Genomic DNA, 27,726 nt, shown 5'->3' with positions numbered 1-27,726 from the left:
TTATACCGGCTGGTAAAGCCCACAGCCGTCTGTAGAAGGGGGGAGGCGTAATCCGGGAACCTAAAGGGGAAAGGAAAGATAGAATGGTTATAAGGTGTAGAAATTAAGACTCATCACTAGATCATGATTGTGTAGTGTTGTTGTTGTTGTTATTGTTATTTGTGTAAGATGGCCACATCGTGTTATGTTGTGTGTGTTTTGTATGTTGTAACCCCTGCTAGCCCGGGAATGGATCATGCTAATGTTTGGGGTGGGGCTAGAGGTTTATAAGGGGGATTTTTCTTTCTTGGTTTTTTTTTTTCCCCTTTCCTTTGGGTAGAGGACAATGATCGTGTCTATGTGGCCTTGCGGCCACCGACACTAGCTGGCTGCTGGATGCCGGTGGAGACCAGCCAGAACTGCATGGATTGGTGCAGGCCGATCAGTTCTGAATTTATTTGGTTTATTTTCTTTTTGCTCAGTGTTTGTTTTTGCTTTTTCTACTTGTATCGTCTCTACTTGGAAATAAAAGTGCTCAAGTGTGCATCTGGCTCTTGGAGTCTGATCCGATTTTTGTAAGGTAAAACCCATGCTCACACCAACACCACCAACATGGAAGAAATCCCCTTAACATTCCCACACTTGGCGATTGGCTTAAGCTAGCCAGCTAAATGAGAAATCCTACTTTGTGATAGTTTGTGTTAACCTCTTAAATGACCTGATCCTGAAATGACCTGAGCAGGCCTAAAGTTTTATTACACACTTCTACAGCCTGAGAATAGCTCAACCAGTTTGCACTGGAGTCCCTGTGGTTCCTGAATAATAAGTCTTAGGCTATGTTTAAACAGCAGGTCAACGTGGCCCAAATCGGATCTTTTCCCTTAATTGTGGCTGTGTGAACAGATAAACACAATGACAGATCGGAATTCATACGACTTTTACGTCACTCCAACTCAACATTTGTCATAATTGCGTGCTGCTGAGACTCTTAGGCTGATGTGTCCGCACCAAAAATTAGAAGAGACTCATCGCAACACCTCAATGTTTGAAGAGGTCTTTAACGAAGTGGCCAGAGCGCTTAAAGAATCTGAGGACAAGAACCAAAGAAGAGGCCAAATAACCTGTCCTTTTCGTGGTGAACTCAAACACACTGTGGGTGATGAGCTCAACTGTCAAACATGGGAACTTGGAGAAGATGAAACTGAAGCTCCGGAGCGACAGGCGTTCTCTGGCCGTCGTGATTGTTGACCTCTGGACGAGCCGCCCCATTAAGCATTGTTGTTTTGTGCATTTGGGTCGGTTAAGGAGCTGATCTGTTCAGACTGACGTTGCGTATAGATCACATTTAAAAGATAGTGTGAACAGCCAAACAAAAAAAATGGGATTTGGTGAGAAAATCGGATCCAGGCCACTTTTACCAGCCGTGTGAACGTGTTGGAACGTGTTGCAGGCATCAAATTCAAAATGAGTGAATATTTGCAAAAAACAATAAAGTTTATCCGTTTGAACATTAAATGTCTTGTTTTTGTGTTGAATTGAATTGAATATAGGTTGAAAAGGATTTGCAAACCATCATATTCTGTTTTTATTTATGTTTTACACAACGTCCCAACTTCACTGGAATTGGGGTTGTAGATTAGAACCATGAACACTCACAGAACCACTTGCAAGGAACGGGTTCTTTGCATAGTGTGTATCGCACCAAAAAGGCTTCTGCTATTGTTGCAACAATAGCAGAACCATTTTGGTACTATATACAGACGCCTTTTCAAAGAGGCTCCACATAGAATCATATACAAGAGACTCTCCGTCAATCTAAGTGTTCATGGCTCTATAAGGAACCACTGTCTTTAGTAAAGATCCCTTGAAGAACCGTCTTTTTGAAAAGTGCATCGATAAACATTGTTATAGCACTTCAGCTTCATGCATTCGCACTGAAGTTATAAGGAGTGTTTCAGCCCTGACTGCTTTTTTTAATGAGGCCCAATGCAAAGTGGCCAATGAGAACTGAGCTCATTTACATATATCATATCATATATTGAAGGTACAAGAAACAAAACCAGCCTGTTTGACTGGAGGGATGATGGGAGGTTGGAAAATAGTCATATAAGAATGAATTTGAAGTAGGTTGCAGTAAGATTTTTTAAAATTATCCATCATTGTTTAGGTTTTGTCTACAGCAATAAACATCTGTTTACACAACATACACGCAAGAGCAAGAAATGATAATGCAGTGGAATGAGCTGCATCAGCAGATCCTCTGTGGTTCTACATTACTTCACCACTGATCTTCTGAGCTAAAGAACAGGATGTGGGGGGGTTTGGGGAACTTTAAACCCACACTAGAGGTCTCAGCGGCGCAGTCACAGATACAGACAAGTCAGAGACGGACTCAGTGGAGGATCCTCTCTGTGAGAGATGGCCAAGCTACAATCTATGGTTGTTCTACAGCTTCTGTTTGGTGAGTTTACTTATATAAGCCCTAATAATTAGTGATTGTCTCTTGTGGGGATACATTCAAAAAATGCTGGCATACAATCAACTCATATCTAAATCAGGTCATATCTAAAGCCCGGGCACTGTGCCGTGACCGAGTCGCTGTATAATCACTGGATCGCCACACAGTTGTATGCGGGGTTCAAATGAAATGTTTTTCTGATTTTCTAATTGAAAATAAGCTAAAACCTCATAAAATATAAATTGGCCCATAACTTTTGCAAAGGCCACATTTTATTTTGTTTTATTTTGTTAAATTTTTTCTCCAGTGTGTTAAATTCAGCGAATAAACCGTACTTGAGTGTTGAAGTGTGCGGATGTGTGTCTCTGTAGAGGACGCGTTCACTTACTTTCACTTAGACAATCAACAACTACATGTCATTTGACCGGATGCCCAAACGTTTGCACACAGGTGTATATTATTTACGCTTTCATTGATTAAATCAATGTGAAATCATCAAAGTATTTCTCAATAATGACAAACTGTTCAATTAAACCCCCGTCGTTATCTACGTTTAAGCTTCTTCTCAGCTGGCCGCAGATATTCTGGCACGTTTGTTCCGCCCTGTGAAGCGAAGATGACAAAGACACACATTTTGCACTCAGAAACAACACCTTATCCGCAAGAGAGCTGAGTGCAGATATAAAGTCTAGTCAAGCCATATCTGGTTAACTAACATTAGCCATGGTAAGCCAAAGTCAGCTAACTCCAATACAGTTATTGCACAGATCATTTTAATATTTATTTAAAAATGACCTAATATTTTTTCTGTTACTAAGGGATAATAACTGTTAATCAACAAATTGTTGCATTGACCAGTCACCTGGTCTTGCTCTCATTCTAACTTGGTATTGAGCTGGTCTTGCTTTCAGTGATTGACCTGGAACTGGACTCTTGAGTACAGCCCTAAATACAGGTACACTCTCAGCAATAATGGTTCTATGTAGAACCAAAAATGTTCTCTAACAATAGCGGATGGGTCTGTGGTCTGGGTTTGATTCTCTGGCTGGGAGACCAGGGTTCTTTCTGAAGTATCCATGTTCTCTAGGTGCTCCGATTTCCTCCCACAGTCCAAATACATGCAGTCAGGCCCATTGGATATGCTAAATTACCCCTTGGTGTGAATGTGTGTGTCTGCCTTGCAATGGACTGGGACCTGTCCAGGGTGTCCTGCCTTGTGCCCAATGACAAGCACCCCGTGATGCAGAAAGATACGCCGCTTAAATAATGAGTGTATATAAATGACCAGTTTTGACGCAATTTTAAAGAAGTATTCACACATTCTAGTAGTTCTTTGAGTGCTTCTGGTTCTATAAGTAACTTCTGCCTTGAAGAACCATTCTTTTCATTTGATGTTTTTCAACTGTGCATAATAAGGAGAGTTTGAGTATGTTTAAAATAAAGGCGGTAAAATGGGCCCTTCAGAGTGATGCCACAACAACAGCCTTGGTTTCTTTATAGAACCATGACTTAAAGGTTTCTTTCTAGGACCAAAAGTGTCTAAAAAAGGTTGATCCATCGCGACTGAATGCAGACTCATTTTAAATCCTGCAAGGCTGAAGTAGATGCTGAATGAGTCTCCACAGGTGAAAGGTTTAGGAGGTGTATGTTGGCTGATGGAGACTCATTAACCCTTTCTGTTACTTTTTTTTAGGAAACTTTAGACTGTGTCTCTTTCAAACCACTTCACCTAATATCAAATCCGTCCATCCTGGAGAAAACATCACCCTGCACTGTGACATCACTGTGGATTATGAGATATCATGGTACCACCAGAGCTCAGAGGAGATGAAGCTGCTGGTTTCTGCTGGAAAAGATAAACTGAATAAATCATTTTCACTCAATCATAATGTGGATGAAGGTCACTATGAGGGAACTGAAAACACCAGTTCAGTCAGTTTAATGATTATTGGTGTTAACGAGACTGATTTGGGGCTGTATTACTGCGGAGGCCGAGGACATAAATCACTCCTTAAGTTTGGAAAAGGCATCAATCTGACCTTTGCAGGTTAGTGCTAATACTTTATTCAGTCTGCTTGTGTAGTCTTATATTGTTGTTTGTTTTTTCTGCATAGCTGTGGTCAGATATCCATAGTAATGTGGTATTTGGCCAAGAGGCAGCATGTACAAATTGAACAAGAGTGGCCCAAGAACTGAACCCTGAGGGACACCACAGGTCACCGGCACTCTCTCAGAAACATTATTTTCTATTTTGACAAAGCAGTCCCTTACTTGCAGGTATGAACTGAACCATTTTAGAACAGTTCCTGAGAGCCCAATCCAGTTCTCAAGTCTATCTATGAGAATTTTTGGGTCAGTGGTACCAAAGGCAGTGCTGAGAACAAGCAGTAATCACATAGTTTTCCAGAGTTTGTATGTAATTAGTAATTAGCCCAAAATCTGAATTTTCTCTAGACAGTTGTTTTAGCACAAAGTAAGTTGCTTAAAGACAATTTTCTTAATGGTTTTTCCAGTGAAAAAGGCTTCGCAATTGCACTTTTAATGTGTTCGGAAAAACACCCAACATAAGTGAAATGCTTGCTATCTGAAGTGTGTCAGCTGCTATTGTGTGAAACATATCCTTTAGTCTTGATTGTGTCAAGACTGCAAGTGGATTGGATGAATTGAGATGACTCATTGTACTGACTAAAATTTCATCACAACATTCCAGCACAAACCTGGGACATTTCAATCAAAATGTTGTATATGTGGTGATGGAGAGGACACAGGCTCACTGGTGGATATAAACATATTAATGGCTTGTCTGAGATTCATTTTCATGGTAAAAAGTTTCCTAACTCTAAACTCTAAATCTGTCAGTTGATACTAAATCAGGGGCCATACATGTAAGCGACTATGATGGTTTCTGAAAAATGGAGAATAGTATTCTGCTGTTGTTAATATTATTGTTGAAAATGCTGGAGAAAGAAGATTGTCTAGCTTTCACATTATTGTGTTGTAATCATGCAGCCTGTCTTTGAAGCCTTGTGAAGCTTGTTTTAACACCGTATGCGTCCAGCCCTCCTACATTCTCTCTTTTGGAGTTGAACTGCAGTAGCATTCCTCTAAGGTGTTTTTGTTGCCATGATTTCAGCTTTAACCGGTGCTTCTCATCCATAACACTGACCATTTTTGAATTGTAGCTATGCAGCTAAGCATTTACATAGTCATATGGCTCGCATGGTGCTCATCAAAAGTGCAGCCAAGCTGTCATTTACTAACCTTTTCTCATAGGCCAGGGTGTCTGTTGATGTTTACTGAGGTCCACATTTCAAAGAAAGCATAGCAATGAACCGACAAAGCAACATCCTTAACAGCAGCTGAGACTCTTTGCACCCTGTGATGCAGAAAGATACGCCGCTTAAATAATGAGTGTATATAAATGACCAGTTTTGACGCAATTTTAAAGAAGTATTCACACATTCTAGTAGTTCTTTGAGTGCTTCTGGTTCTATAAGTAACTTCTGCCTTGAAGAACCATTCTTTTCATTTGATGTTTTTCAACTGTGCATAATAAGGAGAGTTTGAGTATGTTTAAAATAAAGGACTCTTTGAGACCCGTTTGAGAGTGTGGCCATGACAGTGTGTGCTCCCGGTCACATGCTGAGAGAGTTGAAAAAAACATGCAGCACAGAGTTTCTTGAGATTTTAAATATGTACGTTAAAATCACCAGCAATAACAAAATGATCAAAATCAGTGGAAATAAAAGACAAAATATATGTAAATGAGTTATCATTTTACTTCAAAGGCCTGTAGGCAATTGGTAGTAATATTCCTTGTGTCCCTTTCAGAACCACGCACAGACAATCAAAGGATGAGCAATCATCAAAAGATGATGCCGTGGAAAGAATCATTAAATAGAGCAGCTACACCTCCACTTTTTGGCAGTATGTCAGACATGAAGTTAATGTTTGATGGACACAAATAAATGGTTTCAGCATTGCATTTCTTTAACCATCTTTCTGTTAAAAGCATGAAATTAAGCTCATGGGAAATAATACATTTTTTTATTCACTAAGGTCTAAAATAAGATCTAATACTTAGAAGTGCTCACTTTGCTCCAGAAGCTGTGACTTACATTTTACACACTGCAGATTGCAGATCTGACATGTCTTTCTGTTTCTGGTCAGTACTGCGAGAGATTACTGGAACGTTTGGTGACGTTTGTACTGCTGAAGTGCTCTATGCAGCAGCACAGACTGTCAAAAATAAAAGTTTTACTGGATGACTTGAGAATGGACTGACCACTTCCCTTTCTTTGAAGAAATGATACTACTGACTAAGTCACCTTTTGTGGGTTTACACATCAATCTGAGGTCCTTTTGTGTGGAGAAATAAAAAATTAACCATTCATTGCTAGCATTACAGTGGTTGGTGGTGAGCTGGTAGATCTGACCAAGACCAGACACATTTTAATAAACAATTTAATTTGCTATTTTATTTTTTTATTCCACATTGTTATGTTTTGGTTTATAAATAGCAAGATGGTTTATTAGCACCAGGATGAATGGATTATAAGGACCATTAACACCAGGCAATATTTTATAAGCAACATGATTTTTAAAATCTTTATTAATACGGGGTTTAAGTTGTGAGTTCTCATTTGTACCTTGAGCATTTTATAATTTTTCTGAATTTGGCTCAGCCAATCAGCTTTAAACATCTGCCAGACACTGGCAATCAGCAGATCGACAAACAGAACCAATCTAGGTATTAAAACGTTCCTCAATGCTGATTAAATCTAGTCCTACATTCCTACTGAGTTCTCAAAAACAAGGGCCCCCCACCTCCAGAGATTCTGGATTGGTTTCCAAATGAGTAACCTGTGGTTGAGGAGGAGGGGGGGTTCCTCAGGGTGACAATCTGTTCCTACAGGTTTCATTCCCTCCTAAAACAAAGGCTCTTGGTTTGCACCTACAGATCCAGAAAAACCTTAATCGATATAGAACCTAGAACCCTCTTGAAAAAGATTCTTGATTTCATTTGCAGAAATTGATCATTGATCAAACTTTTTTTTTGCTTTTGTTGATTTTCTAAGTGAAAATAAGTTCATCATCTACAGACAAAGCACATTTTGGATGCACACTTACTGAATGTTTACTGACTTGAACCTATTGAAAATAAAACAGAACATGTAGCCTGTGCAAAACTTTAAACACATTTCAAATTATACGTTTCATAATATCCCAATATGTTCAATTTAGCAATTACACCGAAACTGTGGACTAAAATTTGCTCACTGTAGAGCAGGGCATCAAAGTCAAGCTCAAAAAGGGGCCAAATTAAAAATGTCAACAAAATCAAGGGCCAGAGAACAATTACATTTTTATTTCATTTTTACTTAATGTCATGCTGTAAACTGAACTGGCTGTTCTTTATTCAAAATACATGAACACTTCAACAGTAAAATACAGACAATTGTAGTCAACCTTGAAATATTACATGGATACTTGAAATATTCAAAACTTCAATGTCCCCAGGAGCTCAGGCTAATATAAACAGAAGATTAAAATACGTGATGGCTGATGTAGCCTACGACTCATGGGCTGCAGAGGAGGTGTTAACTTATTTTCACTCAGGAAATCAACAAAACATTTAGTGGGGTGTCCAAATTTTTGCTTATGAATGTACTGTATGTGTCTAGCTGATGCAAAAGTGTTTCAATAACAGACATAAGCAAATACATGCTTTTTAGACCATGTATTCTTAAGCTAAGCTATTGTTTACCATTTATCTACATCCACACATTTACTCACAATGCTGACTCCAGTGGAAGAGACAATGAGTGATGATGACGAGGTGTTTATTCCACATATACAGGCTGAGGTTAATGTGGTTGCTGTAGGGCTTTGATGGAAGCATCACGGAAATGAAAGTGCTTTAAACTGCTTCGTGTAGGTTGGTGTCAACTGTGTGTTCTGATAAATCATAGAGTATCAATAAACTCACCAGCCTGGAAACATGAAAACATATTGCCTACAACTGAACCTCTTTGGGGATATGCACCAAAACTGGCTTCTGTCCTATTTACCTTTAATTATGTCCTCTTAACATTTCATTTTTCAACATGAGTTCTCGCTAAAGGATTTCAAAGTAGTGCTTCAAATGTATTATCAGGCTACTAAGTTCACGTGTTAATTTTGCCTGGCAACAGCCTCTCGACTGGCCAATAATGTTTTCTCCTGCGCTTTTCTGCCCTGCTGATTGGCTAATGGCAGTGCATTGGATCTAATGGGGCATTAGGATTCTCTGCAGCACAGCAAGCTCTGCAAATGTTTATACCTTGCTGGAAACATGATTTAGAAACTAGTATTAATTATTTTCACAGAGACATATCACCACAAAAACTGAAAACATATACTTTCAGTAAGGGGGAACAGCAATATTTCAGTATGGTTATTCTAAGGTTTTTGGGGGTTTTTTCCTCATGGTAACTGGTCGCAACCAGCACCCGCAATGGATGAAAAACCTCTGTTCATGACGGCTGACGAGAGGACAAATCTTAGCATGTGACTTTAGCTTTGATGACATCAAACATGACATTTTCCTCTGCATGTTTATGGCAAGGACATGTGGCAGGGCTCAGTTAGTGTCGAATGAATGAAATGTAGAATTACAAACAGCATTTAAATATATATATATAGCCTTGTGATACATATGCAGACATATAATGTACACATACAAATATCGTTGCTGTCGGGACAAAAGCTTATATCTCCAATTTTGTTGTTTTTCAGTTTTTGACATAATCTGAAAGTGGCTGTTGCCCTTTGCATTGTCTATAAATTTCATGATGAATGGACCAAAAGATACAGCCAAAAATGAATTGAAAAAATGTCTGGTTCCATTGACTTACATTGAAATTTAAGAAGTTTTTCCCTTCTCCTGTGAAGTTGACAGCGATGTACTCTTTCTCTGTTTAATCTTTTGGCCAATATAGTAACAGCACATCCCCCAGATACTGCATCTGACAAGACTACACCACATTTAGACCACGTTTACACCCACCATACCAACTGAAACTTTTTTTTTACCTGCTTTTTAATTGGTATTTATGATGAGGGGAAAAGACGTGGGGGGGGGCAGAGTGGCAAACAAGCAATGTTGTGGTGATACACAGGTCAAAGATATAGTAAACAAACTGCTTCAGAGATTGCATTACAACATACAGGCAACAACTACACCGAGTTCTTTACAATTTGTAAAACTATTGCAAAAGTCAATGTGCTTCATTCTCCAGCGTCTTCTTAAAGGTGTTCTTGAGAAAGGTCCAACGAAAAAGTCTACGTCAGATTCATGACGTGTTTTTTAGAGTGCAGAACTGTTCACACCTCTGTGCGCTTGAGTGTGTAGAAATAGTTCCTAGCTAAGAAAACTGGTGAATGTCAGAATCTTTGTGAAAACTGCGCAAACGGGTTTTAAGAAGAAGTTTCTTCCTAAGAACTTTTGGTGAATGAGGCCCTGTTTTCTCTTTAAGTAATCTTAGACATACAGTTCCAAAACCAGTTCTGCTCCTTGAATCTTGCTATAAAGAAGCTTTAACTTGGCTGAATACGTAAAAAGACAACTCAACATGGCAAAAAACGAGGGTCCATCTGTGACCTGAGTTCTTGTATTCATTTTCATGTTTGTGTGGCACTGAGGAAACTCTGTTCACTGAAGTTTTGCTGTACACTTTGTACATGAGCACCATACTGCACCAGTGAAGAGTAACCATTGATATTACTACACAGCTTTTTCTGGCTCTTTCCTTTGGTCCGCAAGTCTTTTGGTGACTTTCGTGATGACTAAATTCCCCCATTTTCCATTAGTATGCAAACTGTAGATATGAAGAACTTTGTAAGCAAAAGTTGTGAGGTGATCCAAAACCTGCAACAATTGGTGTCTTTCGTTGAGTCAAAGAACAAAGAGAATCTGAATCCACAGACATAGACGTAGAGGTGATAGTAGAATGTTGATACCAAGTCTATTGATCATTCTACACATCCATTCGTTTGTGCTTGTGTTCCAGGCGCTGAAAACAATGAAGAAAAGATCAAAGACACTGAATGTCCTCCAGATTCTCCAGATCCCAAGTCCTACCAGACTCTATTTGCAGTCCTGATGTCTGTCTGCTTGGTCTCTGTCCTGATGAACATCATCTTCTTGTGGTTGCTCTGTTACAGGGTGCAAGGTGAGAACTTCCTGCTGAAAGACCTACATTCACCCAGTTCAGAATCCCTCCGTACCCTTACTCAACATCCTTCCTGTGAACCTCTCACTCAGCTGTGCTCATATATGCTGATACACTGAAAAAATCTAGCCTTTCAAACTGTTTTAACCTTAGAAATGCTGCCAGCAGGTCCAGGATTCCATTCCTCACTCCAATAAGTATAAGAATAACTCAGTCTGCACTGCTTCTCATGCAGTTATTGGACATTAGAATGTGATTAAGCCTGTGAAATATACATATTTTAAGCCAGACTGATATCCATTGGCCACACCACCAGACCTTCTTCTGGGAACAATAACTTTTTCTCATCTTTTCCTTTATTTATTATTATAGTCACTAAATTCAGACTTCCTCCATAGTAGCATGGATATAACTTGACATATTACAGGTAGTGGTGAAGCTGTGTACCCTTTGCAAGATGCAATGGAGCTTTGTGTGTTGGAGGAAGCTTGTGCTAGTCTTCATCCTCCCAGCATTGGTGAGATTGTGTGATAGGGTGAGATTTAGCTAGTGGGTGGAGAAATGTGGGTAGAACATAAATCATTCTGAGAGGTTTGGTGTGAAATGGTTCAGATGTCTTTACAGTGGTGGTGTTAGGAACCAGGTGTCACCATGACTACAACACAGATATAGACATTTTATTTACCATCCAGAACCACCAGAGAACCTACACGAATCTTCTGAGTCTATATGGAATATTGATGATGGAAAATAGTGGAAAATCTGAAAGGGTAAGCTTTCTTTGGGGACTACTTTGCTTCATAACATCCTGCATGTATCCCTCCACGATGAATGAATCTAAAAAACAAGTTTCAGATCAAAAGCTTCTCTAAACTATCATAAAGCAGTGTCTGAGACATCCGTCAGTGTAATAATAATCATTTCATGTAGTAAATTTCTGTGAGGGAGCTCTTAGAAGTGGACGTCTGGTTTCTATCACCACTACTGTGAACAGTTCTGACTCAGTGAGGTTCTCTAGAACAGAAGATATTACACCAAAGTAAGTGAAAATAAATGTTTTTCTAGATTCATACTTGCACACCAAAACCCATTTGAAGCTTTTACTGTTAAGAGTGTCAGGTTTTATTTTTTTGTTTTTTTTATAATGGAGTGTCTTCTATTTCAGGCAAGCCAAACATTTGCTGGAGAGACACCAACAGCTCCCATTCACTTGAGAAGGTATCAGAAACACTCACAACACATTTACTTAAAGTGCTGGGCAAAAGTCATTTATTTTATTTCCAGTCAAAACAGCCATTATGTACAAGGTATTTATGTCAGGAGATATAAAATAGGCAATGTGTGTAAGCAAAAAGAAAGTCAATGGAAATAAGTGGGAAAAAGCAGCTAGCACCAGAGAAAATTGGCCTCCTAACAACCACCTGGAAGACCTGGTAGACTCCAAAACTGCCCCATGAGATAAATAGCACTGAAAGCTTTGATCTTTAAGAGAGAGGAGAAAATCAAGCTGCTTCACATCTGAAAACATCTGTCCAACCTTCCACTGTGAGAAGACCACTCAGCCCTGTGGGTCTGAAAGGATGTGTATCCAGAAGAACCTCACTGACAAAAGGAGACGGACACATCAAACAAAGAAGCTGGATGATGGACTGACCGCCCCAGAGTCCAGACATCAGCACCACTGAATGGGTTTGATTAGTTCAGAAAAACATCAACCAGCTTCTAAGACTGAGCTTTGGAGGCGTGTCTGCAGGTTCTTTGAGGAACTGAAAGACAGGCTCCTGAAAAGAGTGGAAGCTGTGATGAAGGCAAAGAGTGGACTTCAATGGAATTGTGTCTAATTCTCTGTTGCATATGTGTTAAATATGTTAAATATATGGCTGTTTTGACTTTAAATGAAACAAATGAAGGACGTCTTTGACTCTTTTACAGTACATTACTTCATGAAGCAGTGCTAGCAAGGCAGTTAGCAAGTGTGTTGTTGCTTCATGTGCTTGTCAGGCGTCTCAGGAGTTGGAGATACAGTACGCCAGTCCTGTCTACAACAGAGATCTCAGTCCTGTCTATAACAGAGAAGCCACTGAAGAAAGCACAGCGCCTGCTTCAGACAACGTGACCTATGCAAAAATATCACGGCCTGCACCACAAAGTGCCACAAACGTCAGACACTTTCCGGCTTAGACCTCATCTCACACAGACCAGTGCAAGCTCAGATCAAGAAGGCACTGCTTTATGACTCTTATTCTTACAGGGGATCCCAGGTGACACACATTTTCCCACTAAATGAGATTCTTTGGGAGATTCTTTGGGAGATCAATGACGATGATCCAAGCCAGGAGATTTAGAGTAGTAACACCAGCATGAAACACCTGCACTGAGACTAAGAGCCATTGCGATGCGTATGGTTTGATTTAGGCGTTTAAAAGAACTTCTGATTAAGTACCTACATTAAGGATAACTGTGGAGCTTCCTCGGAAAACTGTAGTTGGTCTGGTTTGGAGAATGTCTGCTGTTGGGCTGGTGATGTTTTGGGTTGATTATTTTGGGCTGACACATAGCAACCCTCACATATAAACAGAAGAAAGCACAGACAAACTGTAAACACTTCAACCAAGTCTACATTTACGGTAAAGTAGAGGTTAAATCAGCTCTCAATCCAGCGTTTCTGACTGTAATTGGTCAGTTACACTGTTTTTAGGGGAAGTGTCCTGTTCAAATCAGGTGTGACGGTATGAATCTGACGCTGATTGACAGGCTGTGACCTACAGACCGTGTTACTTTTAGCATCGTTTACCAATGGAGCAGTTTCCATACATGAATCAAATGAAGACCCAGATAGCAAGAGGATAGTGTACCACATCAAGGTCCCCCACTGGCTGTTTGCTCAGCGTTTTCCAGGTGGCCCACCGGTGGTTAACTGTTTAAGATTAAGTGACCCTTATTAGTCCCACAACGGGGAAATTCCACCTCCGCATTTAACCCATCTGTGAAGTGAAACACCACATACACTCTAGTGAGCACACACACACACACTAGGGGGCAGTGAGCTCACTTGCCCAGAGTGGTGGGCAGCCCAATCCGCAGCGCCCGGGGAGCAATTGGGGGTTACGTGTCTTGTTCAAGGACACCTCAGTCATGTGCTGTCGACTCTGGGGATCGAACCAGTGACCTTCCGGCCACAGGGCCGGTTCCCTAACCTCCAGCTCATGACTGCCCCTTTAGTACTTATTTTCCACTCACAGTCCAATTCGCTGATTTTTCCTTCAAATTTTCATTAACTTTTGCAAATTAGTCCAGTTAATAATGTGAATCTAGCGCAGTGTCAGCGATATCTTCAACACCCTCATTTCACATTAGGCCTATTCGTTCATTTTTCTCAGTAATATTTTTCTTCGATAATTTTTCTGATCAGAGGCTGTGTGCATTTAAAATCTGCTTGGGATTAAAAATGAGTTAAATCTTGCATGCAGGACGGTAATATGGGTGGTCCGAAGGCGGACCAGCGATGGCAAGCATTCACCATTGTGCTGACAACAGTACAGAGCCCCGCTGGTAACATCCTGTATAAATAAAATATAATGCGTGCCCACAACTTAACGTGTGGGAGCAAGATCCTAATGCGTGGCCATGACTTAGTAAGATCCTAGCTTACTAATTCCTGGCCACGCATTAGGGTCTCGTTCCCACACTTTACTAAGTCGCGGCTACGACATAATCATCTCATTCCCACGCCTTACTAAGTCGGGCAAACTAAGTCGCCTTACTAAGTCATTATTTTTATTTATACAGCTTGTCACCAGCGGGGCTCCGTACAACAATCTGAATAAAGTGGGGGGGAAAAAAACAATGTGGTGCTGAAAATTCCGTTTTCCAGGCAGCCCACTGGTGGTTAAGCAGAGTACTAGTTGAAAAGCTACTGTTCAGTTTCCACTGACAGTCCAAGCAGGTGGGCAGTGAGGACTGCTGACAGGAACTTAGCTAGCACTGGTTTATAGCATATCAACTGTCTGATTACATCATATCTAATATTTATCGTCAGCGGGTCAGCCTGAGCATTTCACTGTGGCAAATAAATAAGAATCAGAAGTTAAACATTAAGGAGGAAAAATCCAGACTGCAGGAGAAACTGTTCGGAAACGTTAACCAGCCTTTCTCTCTCAGCTGTTTCCTAGTAAAACATTACTAGCTATTAGCTAATAGCAATTGTGGGAGCTAAAATAACGCTGGTGTCCGAACAAAACCTCATATCTTCAAAATTATAACTTTACAGGAGAAGGAAAAAACATACTCCACTTTTAATGTAAGTCTATGGAACCAGACGTCTTTCCAAGATTTGGGTCATTTCTGTAGGTCCAATCATCATGAAATTTGCACAAAATATAAGGCACCACATTCATTTTCAAATTATGTAAAAAACTGGAAAATGACCGTCGCACTTTTTTCCTCATTTTCTTTTCTCTGCCAAGATTTTAGAACACAGCGTTTAACTCTGCTATGTTAGCGCTTATTAACTGCAACGCCACTGGGAAACTTCTAAATAATCACATTAATAACAAAGCATTAACCATCTTCTGACACCAGGTAGTGTTTGAATCAGTTCTAGCGATCTCAGTTTTGATGCTCAGTGGCTGTTTCGATGATCCACGGCTGGTAATCAATGATTTAATGCGGAATAAGTAATGGTCCCGGTTCTGAGAGCTTGCTGTTGAGACCACTGTGTTTTAACCATGAAGTAGAATGGTATAAAATGTCTTTTAAATGAAGGAATACACATGATTTGGGGCTTCAAACCAGTGGTTCACAGATACAGCTGTAAAGTCCCCTTTTGCACTGAAGTGTCAAACCACACTTGTATTCAGAGGAACAGGGGAAGTCCAAGAACGGAAGACAAGGAAACACACATCACTAAAAATACGCTGACTGTAAAGGATCTTGATTTTATCTTTAAAACAAAGAAGCTGTGAAGAGTGTCCGTTGGAGCGATTCCAAAGAAGAATCCTTCGTCTGTGCATATACGATACCAAGGCCCCAGATTTGTTAGAACAAAACTGGATTATTTTACATTTTATTATTATTTTTTTATTTATTTTTTCCCCTCAAATGAACAGAACAAGTTTTTTTATGATCACACATGTCACTATATCCTTCCAGTTTACTGCCGAAAGCCAAAAATCTCCGACGCTCTTTGTGTTATTTTCTAAAAGTGATGTTTCCAGAGCAGATCCCTGAAGAGACGCAGGTCTGTTTATAGTTTAGAGCCCAGATTTGGGGAAAAACGGGTCGACTTTCAGTAGAAAAACAAACTGAGTTCAGCTTCTTTTATTATAAGGGTTTAAAATGACGTCACCGTCTATTAGACTGGAGAGAAGAGCTACAGCCTCACACGACGCCCAGCTTCTGAATGGAGCTTATGGAACATGAACGTTATGAAGAACACGACCAAGTGCGTTTGAAAAGGTTAAGGGAACCAAAGTGGGTTCTTCTGTTAGTAGTGGTCAGTAATGCTCCTCCTGGAGAACTACAGTAAAAAATGTGCTGAAATTAATTTACTTGTCCATCATTTCCTCTGAAGTACGTTGCCTCACACTGACGCAGTTGTTGCTATAAGTGGAAATGACTGAAGACGAGGAGCCCAGACGTTACGTATCTCAATGCGTTCGCTTCACCACCTACAAACGTCTCCTCGAGGAAGCCCAGTATTTATGGGAGTTATCGTCCAGTACCTGGTTGATCTGATCAATAACTCATTCCTTTAAATCAAATCAAAAGATATATCACACTCACTGCCAAGCTTTTAATCAGTTTATATATTTGAATTAATGTATATATTTATTTCGCTGTTTATTTCCAACATGGTAACTTTTCAGGAGAAGGAAAAAACCTACTTCACTTTCAATGTAAGTCAATGGAACCAGAATTTTTTTCAAGTCATTTTTGGGCCCTTTCTTTTGGTCCAATCATCATGAAATTTACACACAGTGTAAAGGTTAACAGGCATTTTCAAAATATGTCAAAACCTGAAAAACGGCAAAAAATTGAGGCTTTGTTCCGATGGGTATGTGCATGTACAAAGGGCATTTTTAAACATATTTACATCATTTAAAAACTCTAATCTCATTCTTCTTTAACTTATCTTTCATAATTATACACTGTAACACATTTTGTAGCAATAAATAAATCATTTTATTTATCTTCTGGTGTTTATTCTTTGTTTATTCATTTCATGCCCTGCTTTACTTTCAGTTTCACTCTCTGTATAACAGTCAGGCAAATCAGTTACTTCTAAAGTCGTGTGCCTATTAATGCAATTCCTCGGTTCTCCGGAGTGGAACATGTGAAAATAGGTTAATTAGGATAACCAAGGCCTTCTGACAGCAGTAATCAGATGCATCAGATCTCCCGGAGCAGGAGCCTGGCTGGTGACCACGACCCTACAGCACAGCTTTAGCTCTCCCATCTCGTAGTGTATTTTAGCTCATGGTGCCCCCTGTTGGTGAGCAGGTGAAACTGATCTTCAGATTACAGATTTCTGTTTCTTCATCTTCTTCTTTTTTCTAATGGAGCCATGTGTTGATTGACTGACGACAAACATGTAATTGGGCTGTATTTATTAGCAGATTTTATAAATAATATAAAACACCAGTAAATCAATTCATATAATAATCCTATAATAATAATTAGAAAGAGAACGTACACAGAATTTAATTAACATTTAACATTCTCTTGAAAAGAGATTATTGGAGATAATTACATAATTGTACATTTTAAATGTTTGGGTGGTGGACCGTTCTCCGCACTGCAGTGACCCTGACGTGGCAGGTAGCATGGCACTGTGTGAAAGTGTTACTATGATATGTTAGTAAGTTATACGTCCAATAAGACGGTATCAACTGAATGTAGTTTCTCTTGTAACAGATATAATATTGTGGTTGTGCAATCTCTACTGTTTCACTCTGAGTGCAGCATGTTGTCCACAGTTCTTCTCATAGTTTTTATTAGACACTAAATACAGACTAAATACCTAAATACAGAAATAACTGAGTCTCTTTAACTGAGAACTGTAGTTTGATCTAGTTACCAACTGCAGCCACCCTGACTAGGAAAACCAGCACAGATCAGTGTAGCAGTTGGTTTGTTGGCCAACCACAGCATGACCATACTGGTTAACCAGCTAAACCAGCAAAAGACCAGCACAAGCCAACTGACAGTAGCATGAAATGACGCTGTTCTGGGTTTTGCTTTGTACAACAGTATACCTCTACTGAAGACCCATCAGCTTCAGATAACCAGCTTTTCATTACAGGAAAAGACTGAAGGGCCGAACTGAAGTGCTACACACAGGAAATGCAGTGTATAAAGAGAAACAACCTGAAACGGTTTGAACAGCAAGTATACTATCTAGCTATCGCAGTAGCAGATCAAGCTCGCAGACAGTGAGCATATATCGGCCCACTGGCTTGATAAGGCCGGCGGGCTATTTGCCACTGCTGGTCCACCCTCGGACCACCCAGATTACTGTCCTACCTACAAGCTCTAACTAGTTCAATCTCCTGAAACAGAGACATGATCTGAATGGTTTTATAGACAACATTGCTGACACTATTTTACTGATGAAAATAATCTGCTAAACTAATGTGCAATGTATAAGAAAGCTGGTAAAGTAAATTGGACTATGAGTAGAAAAGGAGCGGGATAATAATAAATAAGTGGGATTTTGTCTATTACTCTGCTTAAACATTGGTGGGCCATCCAGAAAACACCAAACAGCGCACCGCCAGCTTTGCCATCAGCGGGCCAACAGGGGTCTACTATCCTCTTGCTGTCAGGGTGTTTTAGTAAATGTAAAAGGAACGTGATCGGTCACTTAATAAAGCTTCAGCTAGATTAGCTGACATCCGCTAAACAAGCTACTGTGCTAGCTAGCATACTTGCTATCCAAACTAGGCAACAGGTTCAAGTTGCTTTGCCTCTTTGATTAAAACACCACGTTTACTGCATGTAGCGCTTCACTCTGTCTGTCAGACTGAAGTTTGTTCTGTAATGAAAGTCTCATTATTTGAAGTCGTATTAAACTCTTCACTGCAGACAGAGGAGAGTAGTAATACAGTAATGACTGTGCATAACTAGCAAAACCAAGAATATAAGTAACACAGGGCAGAATATAATATAATAGAATAATATAATAGAATAATAATATATAATAATAATAATAATATAATATAAAATAATATAATCAAATATAATAGAATTTAATAACACAGGGCAGAATATAATATAATAATAGAATAGAATAATAATATAAAATAATAATAATATAATATAAAATAATATAATAGAATATAATAACACAGGGCAGAAAATGGACGGTTTTATTCAAATCTTGGTTTTGTTCGTATACTATCAGTGGCTTTAGTGGTAAGTCCCAATCAAGTTGAGACTCAATTTAGGGTAAATTTGAATGACATAAGAGTGAAAACGTGAAAGAGATTTGAAAATATCTGGGGGAAGTCAGTAGGTCTTCATGAAGGATACATAACAGAGGCTGCCTCTTCAGATGAGCCAATGCTAGTACAGCTAACAATGCTAGATGCTGGTAAGGACTTGTTTTCTTCTATATTAGGACTTTTCTCCTCGGTGGACGATGCGTAGGCATGCTAGTTTGTCAGAAACGTGTATTTTCATTTCTGGACCTGGCTGTCAGCCAGTAGTTAGCAATACAGCTGTGCTAGCTCTGCCTTCTCGGTCACGTCTTTAACAATGTTTCCTTCATAATGCACACGTCTGTTTTAGCAGCCAAGTTCAGCATTTTATGCTGAAAAATATGAGCACACTTTAGAGTTTTGTTAAAACAAAAAAATAGCATTTCTCTGAATTGTTGGCCTGTATATTTTCTCAGGGTTTTCAAGAGGCAGCCTAATGACTTCAGAGTTTAAACATTGGCACAGTAAGCTGGGTATCCATGCACATCCCCAGTGCTGACTTGAACTTATTTGAGTTAATTTACTGTTAAAGAATGCAAATGTTGAGCTGGTGGTTGTGTGTATCAGGCACAGCGGTGCTGCTGGAGTTTTCAGTCGTTATCATTGCTAGGTTGAGTGGTCCACCACCCAAACATCAGTAACTCACCATCTGTGCAGGTCTAGCAGGTACATGTTTAAGAAAATGCTACAATTACAGCTTTTCATGAAATAAACCCCACAGAAACCAAACAAAAGCTAGTATGATAGTTAGCCACATGCTTGATTAGACAGGGTCCATATTGGGACCCCTGGAGCAAATAAGGGTTACGTGCTTTGCTCAAGAGCACAAAGGCAGTGGACGTTTGACTCGGCGACTCTCTACTACTCAATGCTCCTGGTACCTTAGTTGGTATTGGCACCGCTAACCCTGGGGTTCAGGGCGTGGAGCCCCGTCCCACTGAGCCACTGCCTCAACCACTCGTTCTGATTTTCATCAGCAGTCGATCAGCTCCACCCACCGTCACACGGCCAGGCAGAGCTGCATTATCAGTCGAATGAGACTGCAGCTCTGCCTCAGAGGAGATTCAGGATGAGAGCGGAGAGCAGCAGGGAAGCAGTAACACAGAGAGATGGACTGTTCAGACTGACACTGCCTACAGAGAGATAGAGAGAGAGAGAGAGAGAGAGATGAAGGACTTAAACATTCTTCATACTGTAGTCCAGAGGTCACAAATAGGCAGACCGTGGTCCGAGTCCAGACCCGGATACTGTCCTATTTGGACCTGGACCTATAAACAATGAACTATAGATAATGATTTAATTTCTAAACTTTTCTAGCCTTTGCTCACTAATTTCCGGTACCGCCATCAGTTTTCACACATGCTCAGACTGAGAAATCAAAAAGAAACCAAATACATGCTCGACAAAATGAAAGATTTCAATGTTCTTCAGCTTCTAGATGATGCACGTTCATATTTTCAGGTAAAGTGGCGCGATGCTGCAGGATGAAGTGTGAGTTTTACATTTACGTCTCATCTTCTGTGAGTTTATCGGCTGGTTGTAAAGCAGAAATCTGATTACTGTCTGACTCATGTCGACCTGGAGTTTCCCCATTATCAGACTACTCAAGCGCATGTAAATGAGTTGATTGGAGTACTGACAAAGTCTGATTTTCTGGAGTAATTGGATTATTAAGTTCATGTAAATGTACTCATTGTTAGTTCAGTTCAGGCTACCTGGTAGCAACACTTGGACTAACAGATTAAAAGTTTCAATAATACAAAGGAACTTTGGAGGTTCACAGAGGAGACCATAAAAAATTTTAATTAAAAACATAAACTGGCTTTGTAAGATGTTCAGCGGAAACTGGAACAGCGGATTCTGGAAACCATGTTTACATTAATGAAACTGAGAGCCTCATGAAGAGCCTTAGTGCTGCAGAGTTCATAGTTCTCCAGCTCTAGATTTCCTCATTCAGATCTTAATTAAAGAGTGGTAGATCTGTGAAATCCCTAAACTGGGCTTTGGCTCTGTATAAAAACCGCCCGAGACAGGCGTCCCTAAATGATGACCTTTTGTTACCCTAAAGCTATACAGTAATTGTATATACAATTGTAATGTAAGTGAATGGAACCAAACATTTTGGGCTGTTTCTGTGGTGAGTGTTTAGTTTTCTTTTAAAATCCTTCTGGAACATGACAGGATTGGTGATATAAAAAGCTTATGGTGATTAAAAATGTTTGTGCAACAGTGGAAAATATGTTTTTGACATTATTTCATAGTGATAAGCAGCAACATTGTTTTTGTACCTGAACAATTATTATATAACTTCGTGTATGAGTAGTAGAAATGTGACTATTTTGAAGATGTGTAGATTTTATCTACTTTTATACTGTTACTTACTGAAAGTGCTCTGCTTTTCAAACACAACTGTTGCTTTGGTTGGGGCAGGATCTACAAAAAAAAAGAAATACTTAAAAATAGAGATTCTAGTTAAGTTAAAGTTGACAAAATGCTTCAATTTTAATTAAATGTAAATCAGAACCTTTGTATACAGTAATGTACTGCAAAATTATTGCAATTCGATTTAGAGTTGCAACATATTGCAGTATATTTCTTTGATAAGGCCTAACAACTTGAGAAGTGGTTCAAATTGAAGTCTACCACCTTATGATAATTCGTCTTACAATGCAATACGTACAATATTCTCTAAGGCTTTACCTGTGACTGAGACCCTCACTGTGCTCAGTGCTAGCCCATCAGCATCCAGCACCTTGTAGATCCCGCTGTCACTGGCGCTGACGCTCCTGACCACCAGCTTCCCCTCGACCTCCTCCACTCGGGATGTACCATTCTTGTTTCTCTCTTTACTTCGCTGCCACAACTCGATCCACCCATAGCCCTCGCTGCTCTCGAACACCAGCGTCTCAGCATGGCTCGTGTATGTTTCCAAGTACAGGTCTTTTCCACTCTCCACTGAAGACCTAAGCTTATGATCTGTGCAGAGAGAAGGAGGATGAATTTACCTCAGTTACAACAGATGACCTGAAAGGCTGGTACTCTTACTGTTTAACTGCTTGAATGCCAGGCTTAGTACAGAGTTCTTAATCTCAACATTATTTAACCAGTAATTGTTATAAAACTAATACGTAAGGTATTTAGATATCAGATATGAAGATGGAGAGTTTGGGCCCACCAAAGAGTTTTTAACATCCATTATATTATACTAGAGATCTAGTCAAAATAAAGGTTAGGTCAAGCCAACGTAATTCATATCTTCTTTGAGTGAACTGAAGTTGAGGGAACAGGAGTTCTGGTAGAAGTAACTCAAAAAGCTGTGAAGTAAGTAGCCTTAATTTTTTACACAGTCTGCCAGTTGGTCCAGATAAAGTGTGTTAATTTAGCTGTGCCCGTTAAATGTATCAATATGAGCTCGACCTGGTCCAGTTAGGTCTCAAATTTATCAGTAAAAGTCATATTTAGCAGTACAAGTTGGGCCTGCGCCACTTAGGTCTCAAATTTAATAGAACCAGTTAAATTTATCAATGCCTGCTGGGCCTGTTGGGGTCAGATCTCAAAATGTGTCTCTTATCTGTATCAGTTATCATTAGCAATACTAGTCATGCCTGCTCAGGTCAGGTGGGCCTGATTGGGTCAGGTCTCAAACTTAGCGGTACCAGTCAAATTAAGTAGTATCAGTCAGTCCTAAGTGGGTCGTGTCTAAAATTGCAGCTGCAGATCAGGTTCAGGCTTCAATTTGAATGCCTACCCAGACCTCTATATTACATTTTCTGGACACTGAGAGGCTGGATAGTGGCAACTCTATGATTACTTTAGTACATATGTTCAACTACATCCAGCTTGTACTACATAGCTATAGGTACAAATGTCTTATTTTACCAGTCAGCAATGTCCTTATATCTTATATACCTTACATTAATATAGAGGGGGATTCACTAGGTTGCCATATCTTGAATGACCAGCAACAACTTTCTTAATTTGGCACCAATAGTTTTTGGATGGACTGGCATTCAAAGAATAGCTGAGTCTGCTTCAACTCTGATAATTAGGTTAGAAGGTAGATCTTCAGGAGCTGGATTGGTGACCTCTGCTGGGGCCCAAACATTTGTATATGATTGTGCATATTGACCTGCGCCTAAAATAAGACAAAACAAGTCCTCACCAAACACTAAAAGCTGGACGCTCTGGAGGAAAATCCTTTTTTTGATCCTTGTCTGACCAACCACCAGATAGCTCTCATAAATACCAGCGTCACCGAACTGGACATCTGTGAAAAACAGGGAGCAGTTTCCTTCTTCTAGCATCTCCATGGGGACATCCACCCGATTCCTAAAGGCTTCACCCTGAAAGCTCCGCTCTCCGATCCGTTCAAACACGGTGTCGGTCACAGTTTCCCACTGGATGTACGGTAACTGGGATGAAGCTCCCACACGTGACTTCCATGTACAGGGCAGGATAGCCTGAAGTCCAACTCCTGACCATGTGTGAACAACTGAGGAGACTGGAGATGAGCCTGTAGGAGGAAAAAGAACAGTTAACAATCCACATCAGACATTTAGATAGGCTAACAGGCTGAGATTGATAGTAACTAGCTATATTTGCTCCATCCAGTTTACCTAATTGAAATTGTAGATTTGAATTTGGGTTGAATTTCATTCTGTTGCTCCTGGACTGCTGTACTGCTGCTCCCTCCTTTTACTTTGGAGTTTTATTACCAAAAAGGATCCAGAAAGAGGAATAGAGTCTAACAAACCTCAGTTCTTATGCTGGGTAAATGGATGGACTAAAACATTCCACTGGAGTTCTACAGAGTAATGGTCCTTAAACTGGATCTTAAGGAACCCCAGGCAGTCTAGATTTGGCTCATCATGAGTTTGGATGGAGCAAAGAAATCTGGATTGTTTGGGGTCCCTGAGAACTGGAGTGAGAACCACTGCTGAAAGGAACTCTGTGGGCCATATATTTACTACAAGCAAGTCAGGACAACTGTAAATGTGCAGGCTACATACAGAGCAGGTTGACTCACCAGCATAGGAGATGAGCCAGAGCCACATGATGGGGTACAGACACATCCTGAGAAAGACCAAGATTACGTTAAAACTTCTACTTTTAGGGTCTAAATCAAGAAAAATTTGCTTGCACCAAACTAAATTGGTAATATACTGGCATTGTACCACTAAACTATGCCTGTACAAAAATAGGGCCCCTAATTTTGAATATGTTCAGATTCGACTGAACATGATTTACTGCATGATTTACTGTCTTTATATTTACTTACTTTATCACTGTTGGATGTTCCTATTGACCTCTAGAAACATCCATAAACATCATTAGCATATAATTCACTTAATGTGAAAGAAATACAAATGCAAATCATAATAATCTACCTTCAGCTTTTCACTGTTTTATATGTTCATATTTTAAAATAAGATCAACAAAACCGCTTTCCTCTAACTGCTTGTGTCATGTCTTTTAACTTCCCAGTTCTACCACAGTGAGCTCCAGTTTCAGTTTCAGTTTCAGTTTCTGTTCTGCTGTGGAAATTCTTTACATGTTTTTGTTTCATGTTCTATTACACACCGAATTCTATCCCTGTGACATGTCTCCCAATTCATAGTATACTTCTCCATTACCACATTTGTGTCCCAACTCATAGTAAAACTAATAAAAGACATTTCAAACACAGATAAAGTGCTTCACAACCAACCCATAAGCAACCAATCAAGACACATAACACTAATCAGTACTTACAAAATGTTCTATTTACCTGTTCCAGCTCGTTATTACTGCTCCTTACCCTGAAATATGTAGTATTTTCTTGCATTAGTGTGTGAATCTATGTAACATCTCACACTTGAAACGTTCTGGGACATAAGTCACCCACTACAGGTTATGAAAAATGTTCATTTAGTCCCTCAAAATTCACTCAGTCCTGTTGCCTGAACACATTCACAGCTGTGAAATATCCGGAACCTTCCAAAAATCACATGTTCAACAGGAACTTCTGTTATGAATATCAGGGGAAGAGAAGTAGGTGTTCTCTGTTTTATGTTCGGCCCTTTTGTTGAAATTTTAGATCGAAACTAAATGATTCATTTAAGAACGTTTAACGTTCCCACCACATCAGCACAAAGATGGCAAAAGAATAAGTGATCACTGTCATCCCTCTGAAGTCAAAGCTGGCGACCCACCGGCTTTTCACACAGTGTTTTCCGGGCGGCCCACTGGTAGTTAAGCAGAGTGTCGGACAAATTGTCAATTTTCATCACTTATTTTCACTCACAGCCCAATTTACTGATTTCCCTTCCTTTCTTTATCGCTCGTCATCCTTTGTAAATTAGTTTAGTAAAAAAAATGTAATATAACACAGCATCAGCGACAGGTTCAACATTGTTTTACTTCAGGCATTTTTACTCTAAGCTGTTTGTAATAATTGTTATTTTCCAAAATAAAAGTCTGTGTGTATTGAAAATCTGTTTGAGGGGACTTTGTGTGCAGGACAGTAGTCTGGGTGGTCCAAGGATGGACCAACAGTGGCACACAGTCAGTGGAGCGCCGACTTTGTCAAGCAGGCCGATATGTGTTTTCTATCTGGGGCATGGATGCTAGTCAGCATGTCCATTCTCAGGAAAAATGTCTTGTCACTGGGGTTGAGATCCTCGAGGCTCCATCGCAGTACCTTCAGTCAGGGAACATAACTGAACCATAATACACTGAGATGATCTGTTCTAAGCTGCACTGACTCCACAGCCCCTGCCTCGCCTCCAGACTTTTATTCTACTGCTCTGTTTTAAAACATTTGGTTATGCAAAGGAACAAATATCAACTTTTGACCTGGAGAAGCTGATTTAAGCTTCACAAGCAGACCTTAAACCCACTGGAGAACCTTTGAGGGAACATTTACACTGAACCTTCATTACTAACAGTGTATTTGCCAAAATGTGGACCTAATCAAGCAAATCTACCCTGTAAAAATGAGACTGTCCCTGAGACGGGTTAGCAGGTTACTGAGTGGTTTAATGCATGCGTTCCCAGATTTAATGGAAAAGGATTTAAAACGCTAGAGGTTTAAGAGTAAGAGAGGCTGAATGGCTCTCCAACCAAAAGGAATCACCCAGTTTCCCAGTGCTGGGCCCGTGTCCTCACTGCGCTGCATGCTTTAGTGTTGTCTCCATCGCAGCCACACTGAGCTGAGAGGTTAATCAGGAGGGAGTGTCGGAGCAGGAGAAGCTCTGAAATGTTCAGGGCAGAAGGCACAGCAGGAGTGGACACACTGAGAGAACCCTTTTAAAGCCGGTGGAGGCAGGCGCGCGGCTCATGCGTGCAGCTCACCGCGGAGCCGCCGCAGGGAGATTCAGCTGCACTGCTCACTTTCAGGTTCCTAATAAACGCTTCGTTTCATTTCCCACCCGTATTCGGGGCAAAACCCGCCTGCTGTGAGGTGGATTGGCCGTCAGAATCAAGCCACGCCCCTTCTACCAGCGTTGATTGGTCGAATATCATCAACTAACCAATTATAGGTTGGATTATAGGGAAAAAGAAACCAAAACAAGCGCCGCTCTGCTGCACTGTTGTTACTCTGTTGCAGAAACGAAACTTAACTAAGCGGCCGAAAGGTGCATTACAGGCGCAGCTGCCTTACCCCAACTGTCCGCTTATAATGAAGCGTTTATGGGTGCAGATCCACCGCAAAGCAGCTCGAGTGAAATAAATAAATAATCATTTAATATATTAGTAAAAGCTGCAATGAAACCGGGGGATGTGCACGTTGATTTGCATGCATTTGAGCTGATATCGCTGAATAAATTATTTAACGAGATGTGCAGGTGTAGATTATTCATGCATGATTAAAAAAAAAATATATATATATACATGTATATATATATATATATATATATATATGTGTGTGTGTGTGTGTGTGTGTGTGTGTATGAGAGAGACATAGATAGTCTAAGTTGGGCTAAGAAGTCTGTATCATAGCTAATCAATGATTATTATATTAATGATTATTACATTAATCATTATGATATGAATGATTATTATTTGGATGAGTATTATATGAATGTCTCCTGTAAGTCAGTTCTTACCAGCTGCTGGTGCTCCTGGTCTCCATGGTCAGGAGTCTGAGGGGGCGTCTGAGCAGAGCTGTGAGCGCGCGCTGTGAGTGCTGAGGTGTGAGTGAAGGAGCGCGAGCTGCATCTCTCTGATATACAGTGCGTGCGCTCACTTCTCCAAAAACGAAACTCACAGAGTGACGTCGGGTTAAAGCCACTTCTGCACCGTAATCTGAAACAGGAGACAGCGAGTGACACAGTAAGAACACACACCCACACACACACACACACAGAGGGAGAGATAGAGAGAGAGAGAGAGAGAGAGATACACAGTAAGAACACACACACCCACACACACACAGAGGGAGAGATAGAGAGAGAGAGAGAGAGAGAGAGAGAGATACACAGTAAGAACACACACACCCACACACACACAGAGGGAGAGATAGAGAGAGAGAGAGAGAGAGAGAGAGAGAGAGAGAGAGAGAGAGAGATACACAGTAAGAACACACACACCCACACACACACAGAGGGAGAGATAG

The 27,726-nt window shown here is 40.2% G+C and overlaps 2 protein-coding genes across 2 annotated transcripts; one reads left to right on the top strand and one right to left on the bottom strand.

The window, feature by feature from the left end:
• Nucleotides 1-2,351: 2,351 nt before the first annotated feature.
• On the top strand, nt 2,352-13,644 carry LOC108413612. The gene is made up of 5 exons (XM_017686219.2): nt 2,352-2,440; nt 4,131-4,484; nt 10,489-10,650; nt 11,816-11,868; nt 12,652-13,644. The coding sequence occupies exons 1-5, from the start codon at nt 2,398-2,400 to the stop codon at nt 12,829-12,831; spliced, it is 792 nt and encodes a 263-aa protein (XP_017541708.1). The 5' UTR covers nt 2,352-2,397; the 3' UTR covers nt 12,832-13,644.
• A 3,597-nt stretch (nt 13,645-17,241) lies between these two features.
• lgals17 (galectin 17) lies at nt 17,242-27,382 on the bottom strand. Its single transcript, XM_037542975.1, has 7 exons — nt 27,218-27,382; nt 24,157-24,203; nt 23,293-23,643; nt 21,831-22,106; nt 21,513-21,563; nt 20,190-20,263; nt 17,242-20,148 (listed from the first exon to the last, which is right to left on the bottom strand). Exons 1-7 carry the CDS (start codon nt 27,241-27,243, stop codon nt 20,131-20,133), a joined length of 843 nt encoding a protein of 280 aa, XP_037398872.1. The 5' UTR covers nt 27,244-27,382; the 3' UTR covers nt 17,242-20,130.
• Between the last annotated feature and the right edge of the window lie 344 nt (nt 27,383-27,726).

Source organism: Pygocentrus nattereri, chromosome 11 (genome assembly GCF_015220715.1).
Source record: "Pygocentrus nattereri isolate fPygNat1 chromosome 11, fPygNat1.pri, whole genome shotgun sequence".
NCBI lineage: Eukaryota > Metazoa > Chordata > Actinopteri > Characiformes > Serrasalmidae > Pygocentrus > Pygocentrus nattereri.
This window is presented reverse-complemented; position numbering and strand designations above follow the sequence as displayed.

Bases quoted from the DNA above. Each gene is read 5' to 3' on its own strand.
- LOC108413612 (XM_017686219.2), top strand. From the start codon at position 2,398: ATGGCCAAGCTACAATCTATGGTTGTTCTACAGCTTCTGTTTG. The intron at 4,485-10,488 runs GTTAGTGCTAAT...CTTGTGTTCCAG, and splicing joins CATCAATCTGACCTTTGCAG to GCGCTGAAAACAATGAAGAA. The intron at 11,869-12,651 runs GTATCAGAAACA...TGTGCTTGTCAG, and splicing joins GCTCCCATTCACTTGAGAAG to GCGTCTCAGGAGTTGGAGAT.
- lgals17 (XM_037542975.1), bottom strand. From the start codon at position 27,243: ATGGAGACCAGGAGCACCAGCAGCTG. The intron at 24,204-27,217 runs GTAAGAACTGAC...GGTCTTTCTCAG, and splicing joins ACCAGGAGCACCAGCAGCTG to GATGTGTCTGTACCCCATCA. The intron at 23,644-24,156 runs GTGAGTCAACCT...TTCCTCCTACAG, and splicing joins CTGGCTCATCTCCTATGCTG to GCTCATCTCCAGTCTCCTCA.